At 44.2% G+C, this 14,474-nt stretch overlaps 1 protein-coding gene across 17 annotated transcripts; it reads right to left on the bottom strand.

The window, feature by feature from the left end:
- Positions 1 to 1,406: 1,406 nt before the first annotated feature.
- LOC118376543 (uncharacterized) lies at positions 1,407 to 11,529 on the bottom strand. 17 transcript variants are annotated; one of them, XM_052521960.1, is made up of 6 exons: positions 11,403 to 11,529; positions 3,549 to 3,973; positions 3,423 to 3,464; positions 2,980 to 3,380; positions 2,462 to 2,711; positions 1,407 to 2,227 (listed from the first exon to the last, which is right to left on the bottom strand). In XM_052521960.1, exons 2-6 carry the CDS (start codon positions 3,930 to 3,932, stop codon positions 1,979 to 1,981), a joined length of 1,326 nt encoding a protein of 441 aa, XP_052377920.1. In that variant the 5' UTR covers positions 3,933 to 3,973; positions 11,403 to 11,529; the 3' UTR covers positions 1,407 to 1,978. The 17 variants fall into 17 exon arrangements, with proteins under 17 accessions (XP_052377920.1, XP_052377925.1, XP_052377918.1 ...); XM_052521965.1 differs by having other exon boundaries at positions 2,980 to 3,296; positions 3,423 to 3,506; XM_052521958.1 differs by having other exon boundaries at positions 2,980 to 3,338; positions 3,423 to 3,506.
- Between the last annotated feature and the right edge of the window lie 2,945 nt (positions 11,530 to 14,474).

The following is a 14,474-nucleotide window of genomic DNA, read 5'->3' on the forward strand; positions in this document are numbered from 1 at the left end:
CTAGTGAGGGAGATAAGTGTTTCCAGTTTCAGAGATTTTTGTAGTTCGTTCCAGTCATTGGCAGCAGAGAACTGGAAGGAGAGGCGGCCAAAGAAAGAATTGGTTTTGGGGGTGACTAGAGAGATATACCTGCTGGAGCGCGTGCTACAGGTGGGAGATGCTATGGTGACCAGCGAGCTGAGATAAGGGGGGACTTTACCTAGCAGGGTCTTGTAGATGACATGGAGCCAGTGGGTTTGGCGACGAGTATGAAGCGAGGGCCAGCCAACGAGAGCGTACAGGTCGCAATGGTGGGTAGTATATGGGGCTTTGGTGACAAAACGGATTGCACTGTGATAGACTGCATCCAATTTGTTGAGTAGGGTATTGGAGGCTATTTTGTAAATGACATCGCCAAAGTCGAGGATTGGTAGGATGGTTTTACAAGGGTATGTTTGGCAGCATGAGTGAAGGATGCTTTGTTGCGAAATAGGAAGCCAATTCTAGATTTAACTTTGGATTGGAGATGTTTGATATGGGTCTGGAAGGAGAGTTTACAGTCTAACCAGACACCTAAGTATTTGTAGTTGTCCACGTATTCTAAGTCAGAGCCGTCCAGAGTAGTGATGTTGGACAGGCGGGTAGGTGCAGGTAGCGATCGGTTGAAGAGCATGCATTTAGTTTTACTTGTATTTAAGAGCAATTGGAGGCCACGGAAGAAGAGTTGTATGGCATTGAAGCTTGCCTGGAGGGTTGTTAACACAGTGTCCAAAGAAGGGCCGGAAGTATACAGAATGGTGTCGTCTGCGTAGAGGTGGATCAGAGACTCACCAGCAGCAAGAGCGACCTCATTGATGTATACAGAGAAGAGAGTCGGTCCAAGAATTGAACCCTGTGGCACCCCCATAGAGACTGCCAGAGGTCCGGACAGCAGACCCTCCGATTTGACACACTGAACTCTATCAGAGAAGTAGTTGGTGAACCAGGCGAGGCAATCGTTTGAGAAACCAAGGCTGTCGAGTCTGCCGATGAGGATGTGGTGATTGACAGAGTCGAAACCCTTGGCCAGATCAATGAATACGGCACAGTAATGTTTTTTATCAATGGCGGTTAAGATATCGTTTAGGACCTTGAGCATGGCTGAGGTGCACCCATGACCAGCTCTGAAACCAGATTGCATAGATGCCTGGCACTCTTCCAAACACATTATGTACACAGTGCTCATAGCATTAAGAACACCTTCCTAATATTGAGTTGCTGTTGAGCATGAAAAACCCAGCAGCGTTGCAGTTCTTGACACAAACCGGTGTGCCTGGCACCTACTGCCATAGCCCATTCAAAGGCACTTAAATATATTGCAGGTGTTCATAATGTTTTGTACACTGTATATCAGATGGTAAACCTTTAGTAAGATGTAAATAGTTCACTTTTCTTTAAGAGTTGTTTATTATATGTGACACATGCAGTAATAAAGGTCAAGGACTAACTCGTTAGTCTCATTGTTATTCTGTTTACATAATTACATATTATTTTCACAAGTACCTTGTACACAACATCAGTCACCAGACCAGATAATGTGGTTTGGTCTTGTTTTAATGGAGCAAAGCATCACGATCATTAAGCATGTAATCTTCTAGTGTCCATTTAAGCAGGCGATCTCCAGCACAACTACTCTATGTTCCGGTCAGCTGCCACACTACTGATGATCATATAGGTTGATCTCTGCACACATGAAATCAGCTCCAGGTATCTGAGATGTCTTAAGGCAGGCATGGTTTATTTACATTCAAATATTTGACAGTAAAGTGATAGGTTCAAATCTCCAAGCCTATCTGACAAAAGCAGAAGGTTCCTCCACCACTTATCTATGCAGTCTCAATTGCCCTTCACCACTTACTCTACCCAGACCAGTCCTTCACCACAAACTACAGTTTTTCTCAGGACTTCTATATCTGACATCCTGAACCAGCTAGCCACCCCCCTGTGTGTTAAGTGCTAGCTACTCCTCTGGCCTCATGGCTGGTACGTCCAGTCCGTTGTCTCTGACGTAGGGCAGGACAGCGTCGGTGTAGAACATCTCCAGCTTGACCAGCGTGTCGTCCCAGAACGTAGGGTCAAAGGTCACAGGGATGATGGCTGTTTCCTTCAGGGTGAACACCACTAGGTCAGCCTGGGTTAACCCTGTCACCGCCAGCTGGCACTGGATCTGGGTGTAGTAGGTGTGGTCTGGTTTCAGATGGTACCTCACCTGTAGAGAACAGAAGAAAAGAAGAATTGGGAAGCACTGCTAGAATACACTAGTAGGTAGATCGTTATAGATTGAAGGTGCTCTTTGGTTAAGGGGTTAACTGGTCACAAGGCAGGGCACTCTTCATTTAATTAAAATGTCTTTATTATGATAATATGTTAGAACAAAAAAAATCTATTTTGGCATAACCTACGTCAGGGCGTACAATGATACAACAAACATGTCCTAACCAACCTGTCCCACGCCCAGGTCCTGTATCGTCAGGCAGAAGGCTGGGTCCTCTCTACAGGCCTGGGCTACAGTGTTCAGACGGTGCTTGTAGGGACACTTGACCTCCAGGCAGAGCAGCCGCTGGCCGGTCCTCTGGTCCTCTACAATGCCATCAGGGCTGCCTGCTAGCCAGGGGCGCTTGGGGTCAATGAATAGGCCACACTCCTGCACCCTCACCGCCCGGCCCAGGGCCTTGCTCTTCAGGCTCTGATATCTGAAAAGAGATGATATTGTAATGTATTCATCTCAGAGGGGAAATTAGTTTGTCATCCTTACAGCCATAGAAAACCCAGGTGGTTGGTGGACCTTAATTGGGAAGGACGGGCTTGTGGTAATGACTGGAGTGGAATGGGTGGATTGATAAAATACATCAAACACATGGCTTTATGCGATTCCATTTGCGCCGTTCCAGCAATTATTATGAGCCGCCCTACCCATTTAAAACAATCGCAGGACATTTAGAGTAAATACATTAATGATACCTCCGCACGGCCTCGGCCTCCCGCTCAATGCCCCAGTTCATGGCTCGGGTTTTGAAGTTGGTGCCACGGCCGGTGATGGCAGCCAGATAGGAAGCAGGCGGGGTCTGGCTCTGGCCAGTGACGAAGCGGCTGTGGGCGAGGCTGTGAGCGATGGACGCTGTAATGCGGTTCCGACGCCAGGCGAACCAACTGGGGTTCTCTCTCTGGCCCCGGGTCTGGAGCTCCACCGCCTCCACAACGCCACCCTCCATCTTCTGACCTAACCCCAGAGGCATGGCTTCGGGCCTGGGGGGAGAGACCACGGAGCTCCCCCCAACCTGGTTGGTCCTGGGGGGAGAGACCACGGAGCTCCCCCCAACCTGGTTGGTCCTGGGGGGAGAGACCACGGAGCTCCCCCCAACCTGGTTGGTCCTGGGGGGAGAGACCACGGAGCTCTCCCCAACCTGGTTGGTCCTGGGGGGAGAGACCACGGAGCTCCCCCCAACCTGGTTGGTCCTGGGGGGAGAGACCATGGAGCTCCCCCCAACCTGGTTGGTCCTGGGGGGAGAGACCATAGAGCTCCCCCCAACCTGGTTGGTCCTGGGGGGAGAGACCAAAGGCTTACCCCTGACCTGGCTGCTCTTGACAGGGCTATGACTATGCTGATGGGCCTCAGGATTCTTCTCTATGATGATATCTGGATGATATCTGACAGTAGGGATGTTCTTTTTGGCGTAACGTGTATCTGTGGTCTTTGCTCCTGCTCCCCTGGCCTGGCTGGCTGTGGCTCTGGTGGTCCCGGAGGCTGGGGTCTTCACAGTGGCTGACCACCCTGCTGAGTCCCCTGAGCCATCAGAGGGGGTTAGGGTGGAACCTTTGTTGATATGCATCTGTGTTGGGGGGCTATTTGAGACAGATGCAACCACTGAGCTGTCACAGTGAGAGCCGTCCTGGCTTGTCTTGGTGGGAGTCATTGTTCGGCGAGTTTCAACAAGTTAGAAGGATTCTGTAAATTCTAAATAAAATAGAGCAGTAAGATACTTTTACATATAAAAATATGATATGTCCCATTCCTAAAGTTGTGTGTGTGTGTGTGTGTGGACCTGAAATCCCCAAAAGTCCCCACAAGGATAGTAAAACAAGGGTAGTTCTACCTTGTGGGGACATTTCCCACATCCCCATGAGGACAAAGTCTATTTTAATCTTAGGGGTTAGGTTTACGATTAGGGTTAAAATTAGGGTTTGGTTAAGTTACAGGTTAGGGTAAAGGTTTAGGGAAAATAGGATTTTGAATGGGAATTAATTTTAGGTCCCTACGGGCTATCAAGTGTGTTAGTGGTTTACAGTCTGTCTGTAACTAATGATACCCATTTAATCTCTCCCTCCCTCCCTCCCTCCCTCCCTCCGAGTCTGTATGTGGTGATTGAGTAATCCATTTAAAACGTAAAGAGCTTGTGAACCTGTACATCACCGAGGCCAAACTTCCTGCCATCCAGGACCTCTATACCAGGCGGTGTCAGAGGCAGTCCCTAAACATTGTCAAAGACTCCAGCCACACTAGTCATAGACTTCTCTCTGCTACTGCACGGGAAGCGGTACCGGAGCGCCAAATCTAGGTTCAAGAGGCTTCTAAAAGCCATGAGAGCCCCCCCCCCCACGCTGCTGCTACTCTGTTATTATCTACGCATAGCCACTTTAATAACCCAACCTGCATGTACAAAATTACCTCGACACCGGTGACCCGCACACTGGCACATTGACTCTGAACTGGTACCCCCTGTTTATAGCCTCCACATTGACTCTGAACTGGTACCCCCTGTTTATAGCCTCCACATTGACTCTGAACTGGTACCCCCTGTTTATAGCCTCCACATTGACTCTGAACTGGTACCCCCTGTTTATAGCCTCCACATTGACTCTGAACTGGTACCCCCTGTTTATAGCCTCCACATTGACTCTGAACTGGTACCCCCTGTTTATAGCCTCCACATTGACTCTGAACTGGTACCCCTGTTTATAGCCTCCACATTGACTCTGAACTGGTACCCCCTGTTTATAGCCTCCACATTGACTCTGAACTGGTACCCCCTGTTTATAGCCTCCACATTGACTCTGAACTGGTACCCCCTGTTTATAGCCTCCACATTGACTCTGAACTGGTACCCCCTGTTTATAGCCTCCACATTGACTCTGAACTGGTACCCCCTGTTTATAGCCTCCACATTGACTCTGAACTGGTACCCCCTGTTTATAGTCTCCACATTGACTCGATTTTGACTAGAGCCCTTTTTAGGTAATAGGATGCCATTTTGGATGTAACCATACTCAATCCCTCCCCCAGGCAGGCTTGTGTAGTTGCCCAGACCAGGCAGGGGAGCCTGTGAGGCAAAATCATGTGTGGAGCTAGACTAATAATAATAACTTAGATTTTTATGGCAATGCACAGCTCCACACACTCACCGGGTAGTACAGAGGCTTAGACCACATTCACGTCATGGAGGAACGACTTGTCTACTTCGGAGGAATGACTTGGAGCGTTAACATGTTCAGAGCTCCGAAGGAACGCAATAACTATTCTCACCATTGACAGCCGAAATGTTTGTTGCCACTTTCAGTGGTGGATGACATCAGAGCTCAACGGAGCTCAAGGGGGAAAGATCGGGGATGACATCAGAGCTCAACGGGGAAAGATCGGGGACCAGAGGTCATCTAAGTTTTATAGTCGTAATTACAAGTTGGAGGGGCGTATTGTCACTGCCGTGTATACCCCCAAGCAGACACCGTGACAGCTCTCAAATAACTACACTGGACTTTGTACAAACTATAAACCGCATATCCTGAGGCCACATTTATTGTACCTGGGGACATTAATAAAAGAAACCAGAGGAAAACGCTCCCGAAATTCTATCAACACATCTGTGCTACACGCAGGGAGAATATGCTTGACCATTGTTACTTTCCCCTCCGAGAACGGCTACAAGGACCTCCCCCGCCTTCCCTTTGGCAAATCAAATCACACCTCCATCCTGCTCCTCCCCGCCTATAGGCAGAATCTTAAGCAGAAAGCACCCGTGGTAAGGACTGTTCAATGTTGCTCTGGCCAATCGCATCTATGCTTGAAGACTATTTTGATCACGCGGACAAGACGTTCTGTTCCTACTGTGACGATTAGAACTTATCCAAACCAAAACCGCGGATAGATGGTAGCATTCACACAACTGAAAGCACAAACCTCTGCATTTAACTACATCAAGGTGACTGGGAACATGGACGTGTACAAACAGACCAGCTATGACCTCCATAAGGCAATCAATGAGGCAAAACTACAGTACAAGGACAAACTAGTGTCGCAATTCAACAGCTCAGACACAAGACGCATGGAGTAGGGAAAGCCGGCCATATCACGGACACCTCGCTCCTGGACAAGCTAAACACCTTCTTTGCCCGCTTCAAAGAAGGTGGGAACCATGCTGTCCATGTCGCCCAAAAAGGGATGACCTTCCATCATCCGGAGGTTAATCCAAGGAGACAGGACTGGAGACAAGGACCAGAGTCAAAGCGGGCATAATTGTAGCAGAGAGGAAAACAGCATCAGGCAAGGAAAACAGGCACAACAGGATCTGAATAATAACAAACGGTTAGAAACGTAGACTGACTGAGCAGAGATTACGATCTGGCACACACACACACCTAACTCCCCTTCTTGGCTTCCATGTCAACCCCCACGGGAACCTTTCCCCAATAGAATCTTCCCCCACGGGAACCACACCTATTGGTATTCTCACAAACAATCGCAACATTGTTTCAAATAACACATCTAACTTTTCTTGCAGCTCTGGTATATAAAGCTTTTTTGAGGCCATGCTCACAATTCATTCTGTGGCAGCATAATGATCAAACAATATACTGTATGTGAGGCTCTTGATCATATCTTTGATCATGACACTGGCGAGGAGGAAAGTCCTTGTTAAACTTTGACACAAAGTAGTCTGTGATAAATAGCACAATATGTTTAATCTGTATTTGTTATAGTCAACAAAATCCATAATCCATGGATTTTTTAAAACTCAAAAACGAGTTGTATGAGCTCAGATCAATGAGGCCTATAGGCCATAAATAGCAAATAGAAGTTCAAAATGTGTAATGTTCACAAGAACTTACGTTGATACAAAGATCTAACACAACATTAGGTGATAATATATGTATTATTATGGATTTATAATCTGCTATAATGGGGCGGTCATTTTGGACCGGGAACACAGAATAAATGAACATGAAACGACCAGGACAGGGGGGTTAAATCTACTTGAAAATCTACGGCAAGACCTGAAAATGTTTTTCTAGCAATGATCAACAACCTGTCAAATTCAGAGCTTGAATATTTTTGGGGGAATAATGGCTAAATGTTGCACAATCCAGGTGTGGAAAACTCTTAGATTTACCCAGAAAGCTGTAATCTCTGCCAAAGGTGCTTTTACAAAGTATTGACTCACAGGTATGATATTTCTCTATTTAATTTTCAATACATTTGAAAAAATGTCAAAAATATATATATTCAATAAATTCTGAATTCTAGCTGTAACACAACTAAATGTGGAATAAATCAAAGGGTATGAATACTTTCTGAAGGCACTGTAGAACCCTCTGTAGAAAGAGTTTTTACATAGAACCCAAGAGTTCTACCTGGAACCAAAAAGTTTATTCAAAGGGTTCTCCTATGGGGACAGCTGAAGAACCTTTAGGTTCTAGATAGTACCCTTTTTCTAAGAGTGTAAGAGTCGAGGAACAGAAACTATACACACATTACATTCTGTTCCTTTTTCGACCGCCAGGTGAGCTAAATGGTTTTGATTCATCTGGAGTGGTGTGATAGAATAATCCAAGCTAATTGTGTGTTTAAAGGGTTGTTTGGCCGTTTCAAATTAATAGTTTTAGATAGAATACAGCAGACCTGTGTCATCATTGTCCTACTCTACTTTTCTAGGATGGGCTTATTGGATAAGAAACTAAAAAAAGAAAAATGTAAGCTAACAATTGGGAATAGAAGTTAAAGATATAATCAGATAAAACATATGAGAAATTGTTTGTTAACCAAGCCTGTATGTCCAGGATTTTATACATTACAGGTGAACTACAGGTGAAGTCACTCAATCCAGTCCCAGAGGCTTGGGGACCATAGAAGACCCCTGGTGACAGCTAGCTGAAAGAGCTACCCAGATTCATATAGCACGTCAGAAGGGTAAGACATTTTTTCACTGTCGGACAATAAACAGAGTTCGGGAGAAGAACTGGAATTAACAGAATTCCGGGGGCCAACTCTCGAATGAAGTAACCCTACCTGTCCTATCACCCCTGTTTTTGTTCATAGAAGTGAAGATGTGTCTGGCTCTGGCTAAGTGATGTGTATTTTGTTCCAAAATAAGCATAAGAAATCCCTAGATCTGGGTAGACAAGAAGTTAGAGTAGAGATTACATGATAACCGACTTCGGACAGTTCTAGGATTGGAGAAGAGGGTATCCTTATAGCATGGGGGATCCCACAAGGGTGGATAGGTTTTCCATGATATGGGGAAACCTGGGAGCACTGTTGAACTTTGTAAAGGTGATGAAATCCTACTAGCCATCAAAACTATTAAGCTCTCTGATGCAGGAACTCACACCCTCGGACTACAAAGGACGAGGACAGACATGATGGGTGTGTTTTCTATTAGGGTACTGCCAAGACCAGAGGTAACCGGACACACTCCTCTACCACCACTGTGTTAAAAATACCATTCAGGTAATTAATGTTAGAGACTATTCGGCTATGGATCAATTAGAAACTGAGACTGGTTTTGATAGTAGGGACAATTTGTGGCTGTCTTATATGAGGTACACAGCTAAAACCCTGAGAAGAAAGGACTGTATTATTTGTAGTCATGATAGACCTGTTCTGGCTACACACCCATTTGCTGTAGGAGAAGGAGGGGGGTGGTTGTATTTTGAGAAGTTTTTACCAGGTTAAGCCCAATTCAACCCTCTGTTCCTCTTTGAGCCTTGTGTTTCCTGCAGTACCTCCTCATCGGGCCATTTGGGGTGTTGAGGCATATGGGGGCAATTACGAGTGCATCACGGGTACAGGTAATGGCATTGATTATGGGAGATTGCCTGAAGCTGATTGCAGGAGTAACATAACCATTAATTCCACTTGGCCAGTTACAGGCCTAAACCAAACTAGTGGTCTGGCTGATGTATGTTGGATGAGTGGAGAAAAAAGTGCTGAGACCCATTCTTAGAGGAGAATGGCAAGGTACGTGTGGTCTGACCAGTTTGATAATTCCACGGACCATTGTTGATGTTGTTGCTGAACAGCTGCTGAGTTCTGTAACCAGGGGACCTGAAAACATTCCATCCCATGGGAGACAGATGTAGTAGTGCTCCATGGACAGAGGATGTAGTTGACATACACACTAACCTGTTGGGAGTGCCAGTGGGGATTCCTCATGAGTTTCAGGCCTTGGGTAGGAATGATGGACTCTGGCACTTACTACCTACTATGGGTCCAGCCATGGTGGATGCTGGACAGACTGCATGGATTAATTATATCTACTATAATCAACAGCGTTTTGTGAATTACTCCCGTGATGCACTCACTAGTATGTCTGAACAGCTTGAGGCCACATTTGGGGTTTCCAGACAGAATAGACTTGCCTTGAATATGCTTCTTGCCAGTCAGGGGGACGTCTGCAAGATGTTCGGTAAACAATGTTGCACATATATTCCTAATAATACCAGTCCAGATAGTTTTTAAACTTCACAATCTAAGGCGGGCTTGATGCACTATCTGCTAAGATGAGGTCCACGGGGGGGGTGGAGGAGTCTGTTCTCTTGGCCTGGTTTGGTAAGTACACTGGTATGATGGTTACTGGATTTCTGACCCTAATTCTTGTATTATTTGTTATTGATGTGATATGCTGCTTGCATCATACCGTGTTTTAAGAAGTCTGTTACAGATGTGGTGAAGGCTTCAGGCATGATGCCTTTTGTTTGATGCTCCAGTTGGCGATGCCGATACTGAAGCATGCTTTCAGGGGAGGATGGGACTGACTGAGGAGTCCCTGGGTGGCAAGGAGCCCACCTGGTACAGGATAGGAGTAGCTGAGAGGACCAGATGGTTTCTAATAATTCTTTACTCTGTTTTCCATGACCAAAGTTTTATCCTACATCTTACATGTCAATAACAATAAAGTTTTATCCTGTTTTTGATAAGTGACACCCTTGTGGGTGACAAAGGCATATATCACTTGTTATTAATAATAAACTTTTTATTATTTTCATGAAATGCTATGACTGCTGAAATAAAGGTTAATGAGTGACGGTCTTTTTGTTAGATAACAGGAGCCAGGTGCGAGATAACGGTATGGAGCATGAGACCCATCTTTCAGTTTTTGCAGCCATTTTAGGAGGGGGATCCAGTTGCTTTTATTGATTAAGCTTCTCCATTGGATGTCGTGTCCCATCTGGGATGGGAAGAGGGGGAAATTATTTTTCTTTGTGGGCCATTTCCGTATAGACAGCCTAAACAAGGTATTTTTCCTTTTTGGATTGTGTTTTCGTTTTTGCTTGAAGTAATGTATCTGGACTATATCTCTTAGGAGATGTGAAGAGAGGGAATCGCAACTTTTTCCTGCTGGAAAAAGTTGGCTTATGTGGACAATCATTTTACTTTTATTTTGAGATGTTCTCCGCTCTGTTAAAATGAGGGTTGTAAGTTCCTAGGTGGCTGGTAGCCAACTTAGTACATAGTGGGATTGAATGGAGAACATGATGGTAATACATATATATTTATACCAGTTTAATACCGTGCCTTATTTCATAGTCCCTTTGGGAGAAGTTTCTCTTTGTGTCTGGATCTAGTTAGGTTGTGTCACGTCTCTGGTGAGACGTGAAGAGAGGGTTTTGTAAAGAAATTGCTATTTTCTTATGCAAGTGATCAGCCTACTGCTAAATACATGGCTACAACTCACAGTAAAGCCTGTGGGGCCCTCTACAGGATAACTCACGCACACACACCCATAACTGCTAGGCCAGCGCACACACCAAATTTCCCCCTTTAGCTGAACATTGTGTGACGGCGGGATTCTAGAGTGACGGACGGCCCAGCTGAGCCAATGCAAGAAGACTACCTCCAGTGTGAACCAATCCGAAGAATCGAACTTCCAGAATGGACCTACTTTCTGTTTTGTATAAATTGTATTGTACCGGTTCACTCTTTCTCTTTTTCCTGCTGTTCTGTGCGAGCGAATGGGAGAGCCGTATTTACGTGTACCAGATATTCTCACTCTGAATAAACTGTCGCTTGTCGTACAATTTTAACACCTTGTCTGAATCGATCCTTAACCGGCTCACCCTTCTAATATCCTTTTATCAACAATAGTATTCCACAAAATGAAATTGTTGCTTACCCGACGAAGTTCTGTCTAGTCGAGAGTTCAAAAGCGGAATTGAAAGCTACTGCATGAGTCACTATCTCATGACAAACACGTCAGATTCATCCTATTGGCTTGCTGCTGCTGCTCTCTGTGTGTGTGTGAGTCGGGCATGCCCTGAACATGTCTAGTGTCAGAGTCGGGTTAAAAACAACTCGAAACTCGGACATTTCGGGCATCTTTCTAGAGCTCCGACTTTCCGAAGTAATGATTTGACCTCGTTTTTTTCCGAGTTCCCAGTTGTCTTGAAAACAGCAAGTGAGACAAAATACATAGTCCTGTGTAAATCTGTATTAGGCTATACATCTTTATTGCACTATAATAACCATATTACTGCATCTCCTAACCATTTTATGAATAACAGGATAAAAAAAACAATTAATGTTCCTGAATAAATTATTTTAAAAATAAGTTTTTCAGGGCTGCCAACTTTTGAAGAAAGCTTGGATTGAGATTTGCTTTGTGAATTTCATTGCCCCGTGGCACAATCCCTAGAATGGGGGTCCTCCCCCAGGAAGATTTTACTGTTTTAAAGCCAATTTCCTGCAAATCAATGTATTTTGAGGCCTATAACCATAGAGTACTATTAGGTGTATTCAGGATGCTTTGAACATTAAATGAGCACTCAAAATTATGCTCATATTTTTTTCCCCGTATTTTTTAGGTGGTTTGACACATTATTTAGACAGTAATGAAATGGGATAGGGAGATGCTAGAAACAGTGGGAAGGTTGGAAGCAGGGACTGATCTCTGTTCTCAGGTGGAAAGTTGTATAAGACACATACCTGTGAGTGTTACCTCTACAACAAGGCTCTGCACAGGAACTGTAAATATGAATGGTTGATGGCAGTGGGGAACCAAATCATAGATTGCAGTCTGCTTGTCCATAGACTGCTTTCAAGGTCAGGACACAAACATTTTATACTTTGTCATTGGGTAAACTCTCTCTTTAAAATAGGAGTGGAAGAAAATCCTGCTTGCTTTCCAGGAGGGTTGGCCACCCCAGATCTATGTTTCCCAAGTGCTGGGTGTTTGAAAATGTTCGTGTTATAACAATTCATTTCTCAAGATCACACAGCCTTCAAGAAAAGTATAATGAATATCAATGTTCAGGTGGTTTATGTCTACTAGTTGAAGATCCTTGCCATCATCTTACTCTACATAGACAAAATAGTATGCGTTTATGAGTTGTGAGTCACCCTAACATCTCTGTCTAGCATGTGCACAATACTAAAATGTAAAAAATGACATTTGATACCTGGAGCATTTAATATTCTGTGCTTATTTGTATGATTTATTCAAAACTGACCATAAATGGCTGCAAAAATGCTTAGCCTCATATAATTAATATTCAAAGACACAAGTATGCATCAGATTTCAAATATGAAATTACTCTGGCAAAATTGTGAAGAAGTGGAATAATAAAATAATTGTAGGGAATAACAGTAGTGTTCTTGCTGAGAATCACAGTAATTACTCTATATTTAACCCATTGTTAAGAATTTGAATTGTTCCACTGATCAGATTAAATAAAGTAAATAGCTAATAAAATCTTCTGAGTCAAATATTACATCAATCTGCCCCTACACTCTACCCAAATTGTTTTGTGTGTATTGTACCCCATCTATAATCAAATGTACACTTTTGGGTTCACAATCTATTTGACAAAATTATTTTCATAGTGTCACATAGGTCTCCCTACCCAATTCCCCTACTAAAACATATTGTAGGTCTGTCTGCTGCCTTTTCGTTGTCACAGCATAAATGTCAATCACCAAACGAGGGGACTAATGGAAGTGCGGATTATATCGATTTTACTAGTACATGCTGTCAAAAGGCTGCATTATGTCTGCAATAGGGACGGGAGTAACCGCAACCTAATATTGTTAACAACATTGTACATAAAACAACGCTACCGTACTGCTCTTTTTACAGTTTTATAAACTCCGTGGAGAACGATCTCTCCATTCAACTCCACTCTAATCCCGAGTGGTGTTTCTTTAAACGCGCATCCAAGCCCCTTGATCCTTTCCATAAACTAGAACAATCATATGCTTAAATGTGCCGCGGCTCACAGTGCTGTGGCAACACAATGATAGAGATTCCTGATTGTGATGTTAAATTGCAGGCGCAGATGCTCCGATTTCAAAACTATTTGGAGCACAGTTGAAACGTTAACGCGCGGACTACACACAGACTAATAAATGCAGTATTTTTAAATGCGTGAGATATAAAACGTGTGCCATTAGAGCGCGGAAAGAGGGTCAAATGCTTGTCTCACGGCCAATGCGTGGGAGTTGGCAGCTCTGGTTTTTAGTTTTCGGTTTAAGGCTGTGTTCCAAATACGTAAAATACATCCTCCTCCACTACCCTCACCCTTGGGGGAATCCCAGCGGCCACCTTTGTCGTCGTTGGTCCAAACAATTACCCAAGCAAGGGAAGTTGGCAAGTGCCCTCGTTTGTGATCGAGTGTACAATTCTTTTCACTCTGGGGTCTGAAAGCCCCATAATTCAATATGCAATGATTGTACATTGGCTAAGAAAAGTCAGCCAAAACTTAAAACCAAAATCAATATGGAGAGAAGTCAACATACAAGTGTAAGTAAAAACAAATGTAGACACGTTAGAAATTGTGCAACTACCATAGTTCCATGATGACGAATAACAGGCAAGGGCGGTCCATTTCATTTAATTAATTCCACCCTCGCTCTGCAAGTGTCATCTCATGATATCGTGGTTTGTTAGGTGTGTGTTTCAGGATGGCTTCCTGATATCCCCCCAAGCAGCTGATTGGTCGACTCCATGGCTAATCATTGCTGAGAGAGGATTGCTGAGAGAGGAGGTTGATGGCTGGGAGTCATTATGTTGGTTGTTGCTAACAGAGATGGTTATGTTCTGTGGTTGTTGCTGAGAGAGCTGATTTGATGTTCTGTCTTGGTTGTGGCTCAGAGACAAGTTTTGTTAAGTATTTTTGTAGCTGCTGATTTGAGGTATGTGTGTGCTAATATAACTGTGTTTTTGATTTTTTTTATTCTTTAATTGCATTTG

This window comes from Oncorhynchus keta, chromosome 1 (assembly GCF_023373465.1).
Source record: "Oncorhynchus keta strain PuntledgeMale-10-30-2019 chromosome 1, Oket_V2, whole genome shotgun sequence".
In the NCBI taxonomy this organism is placed as follows: Eukaryota; Metazoa; Chordata; class Actinopteri; order Salmoniformes; family Salmonidae; genus Oncorhynchus; species Oncorhynchus keta.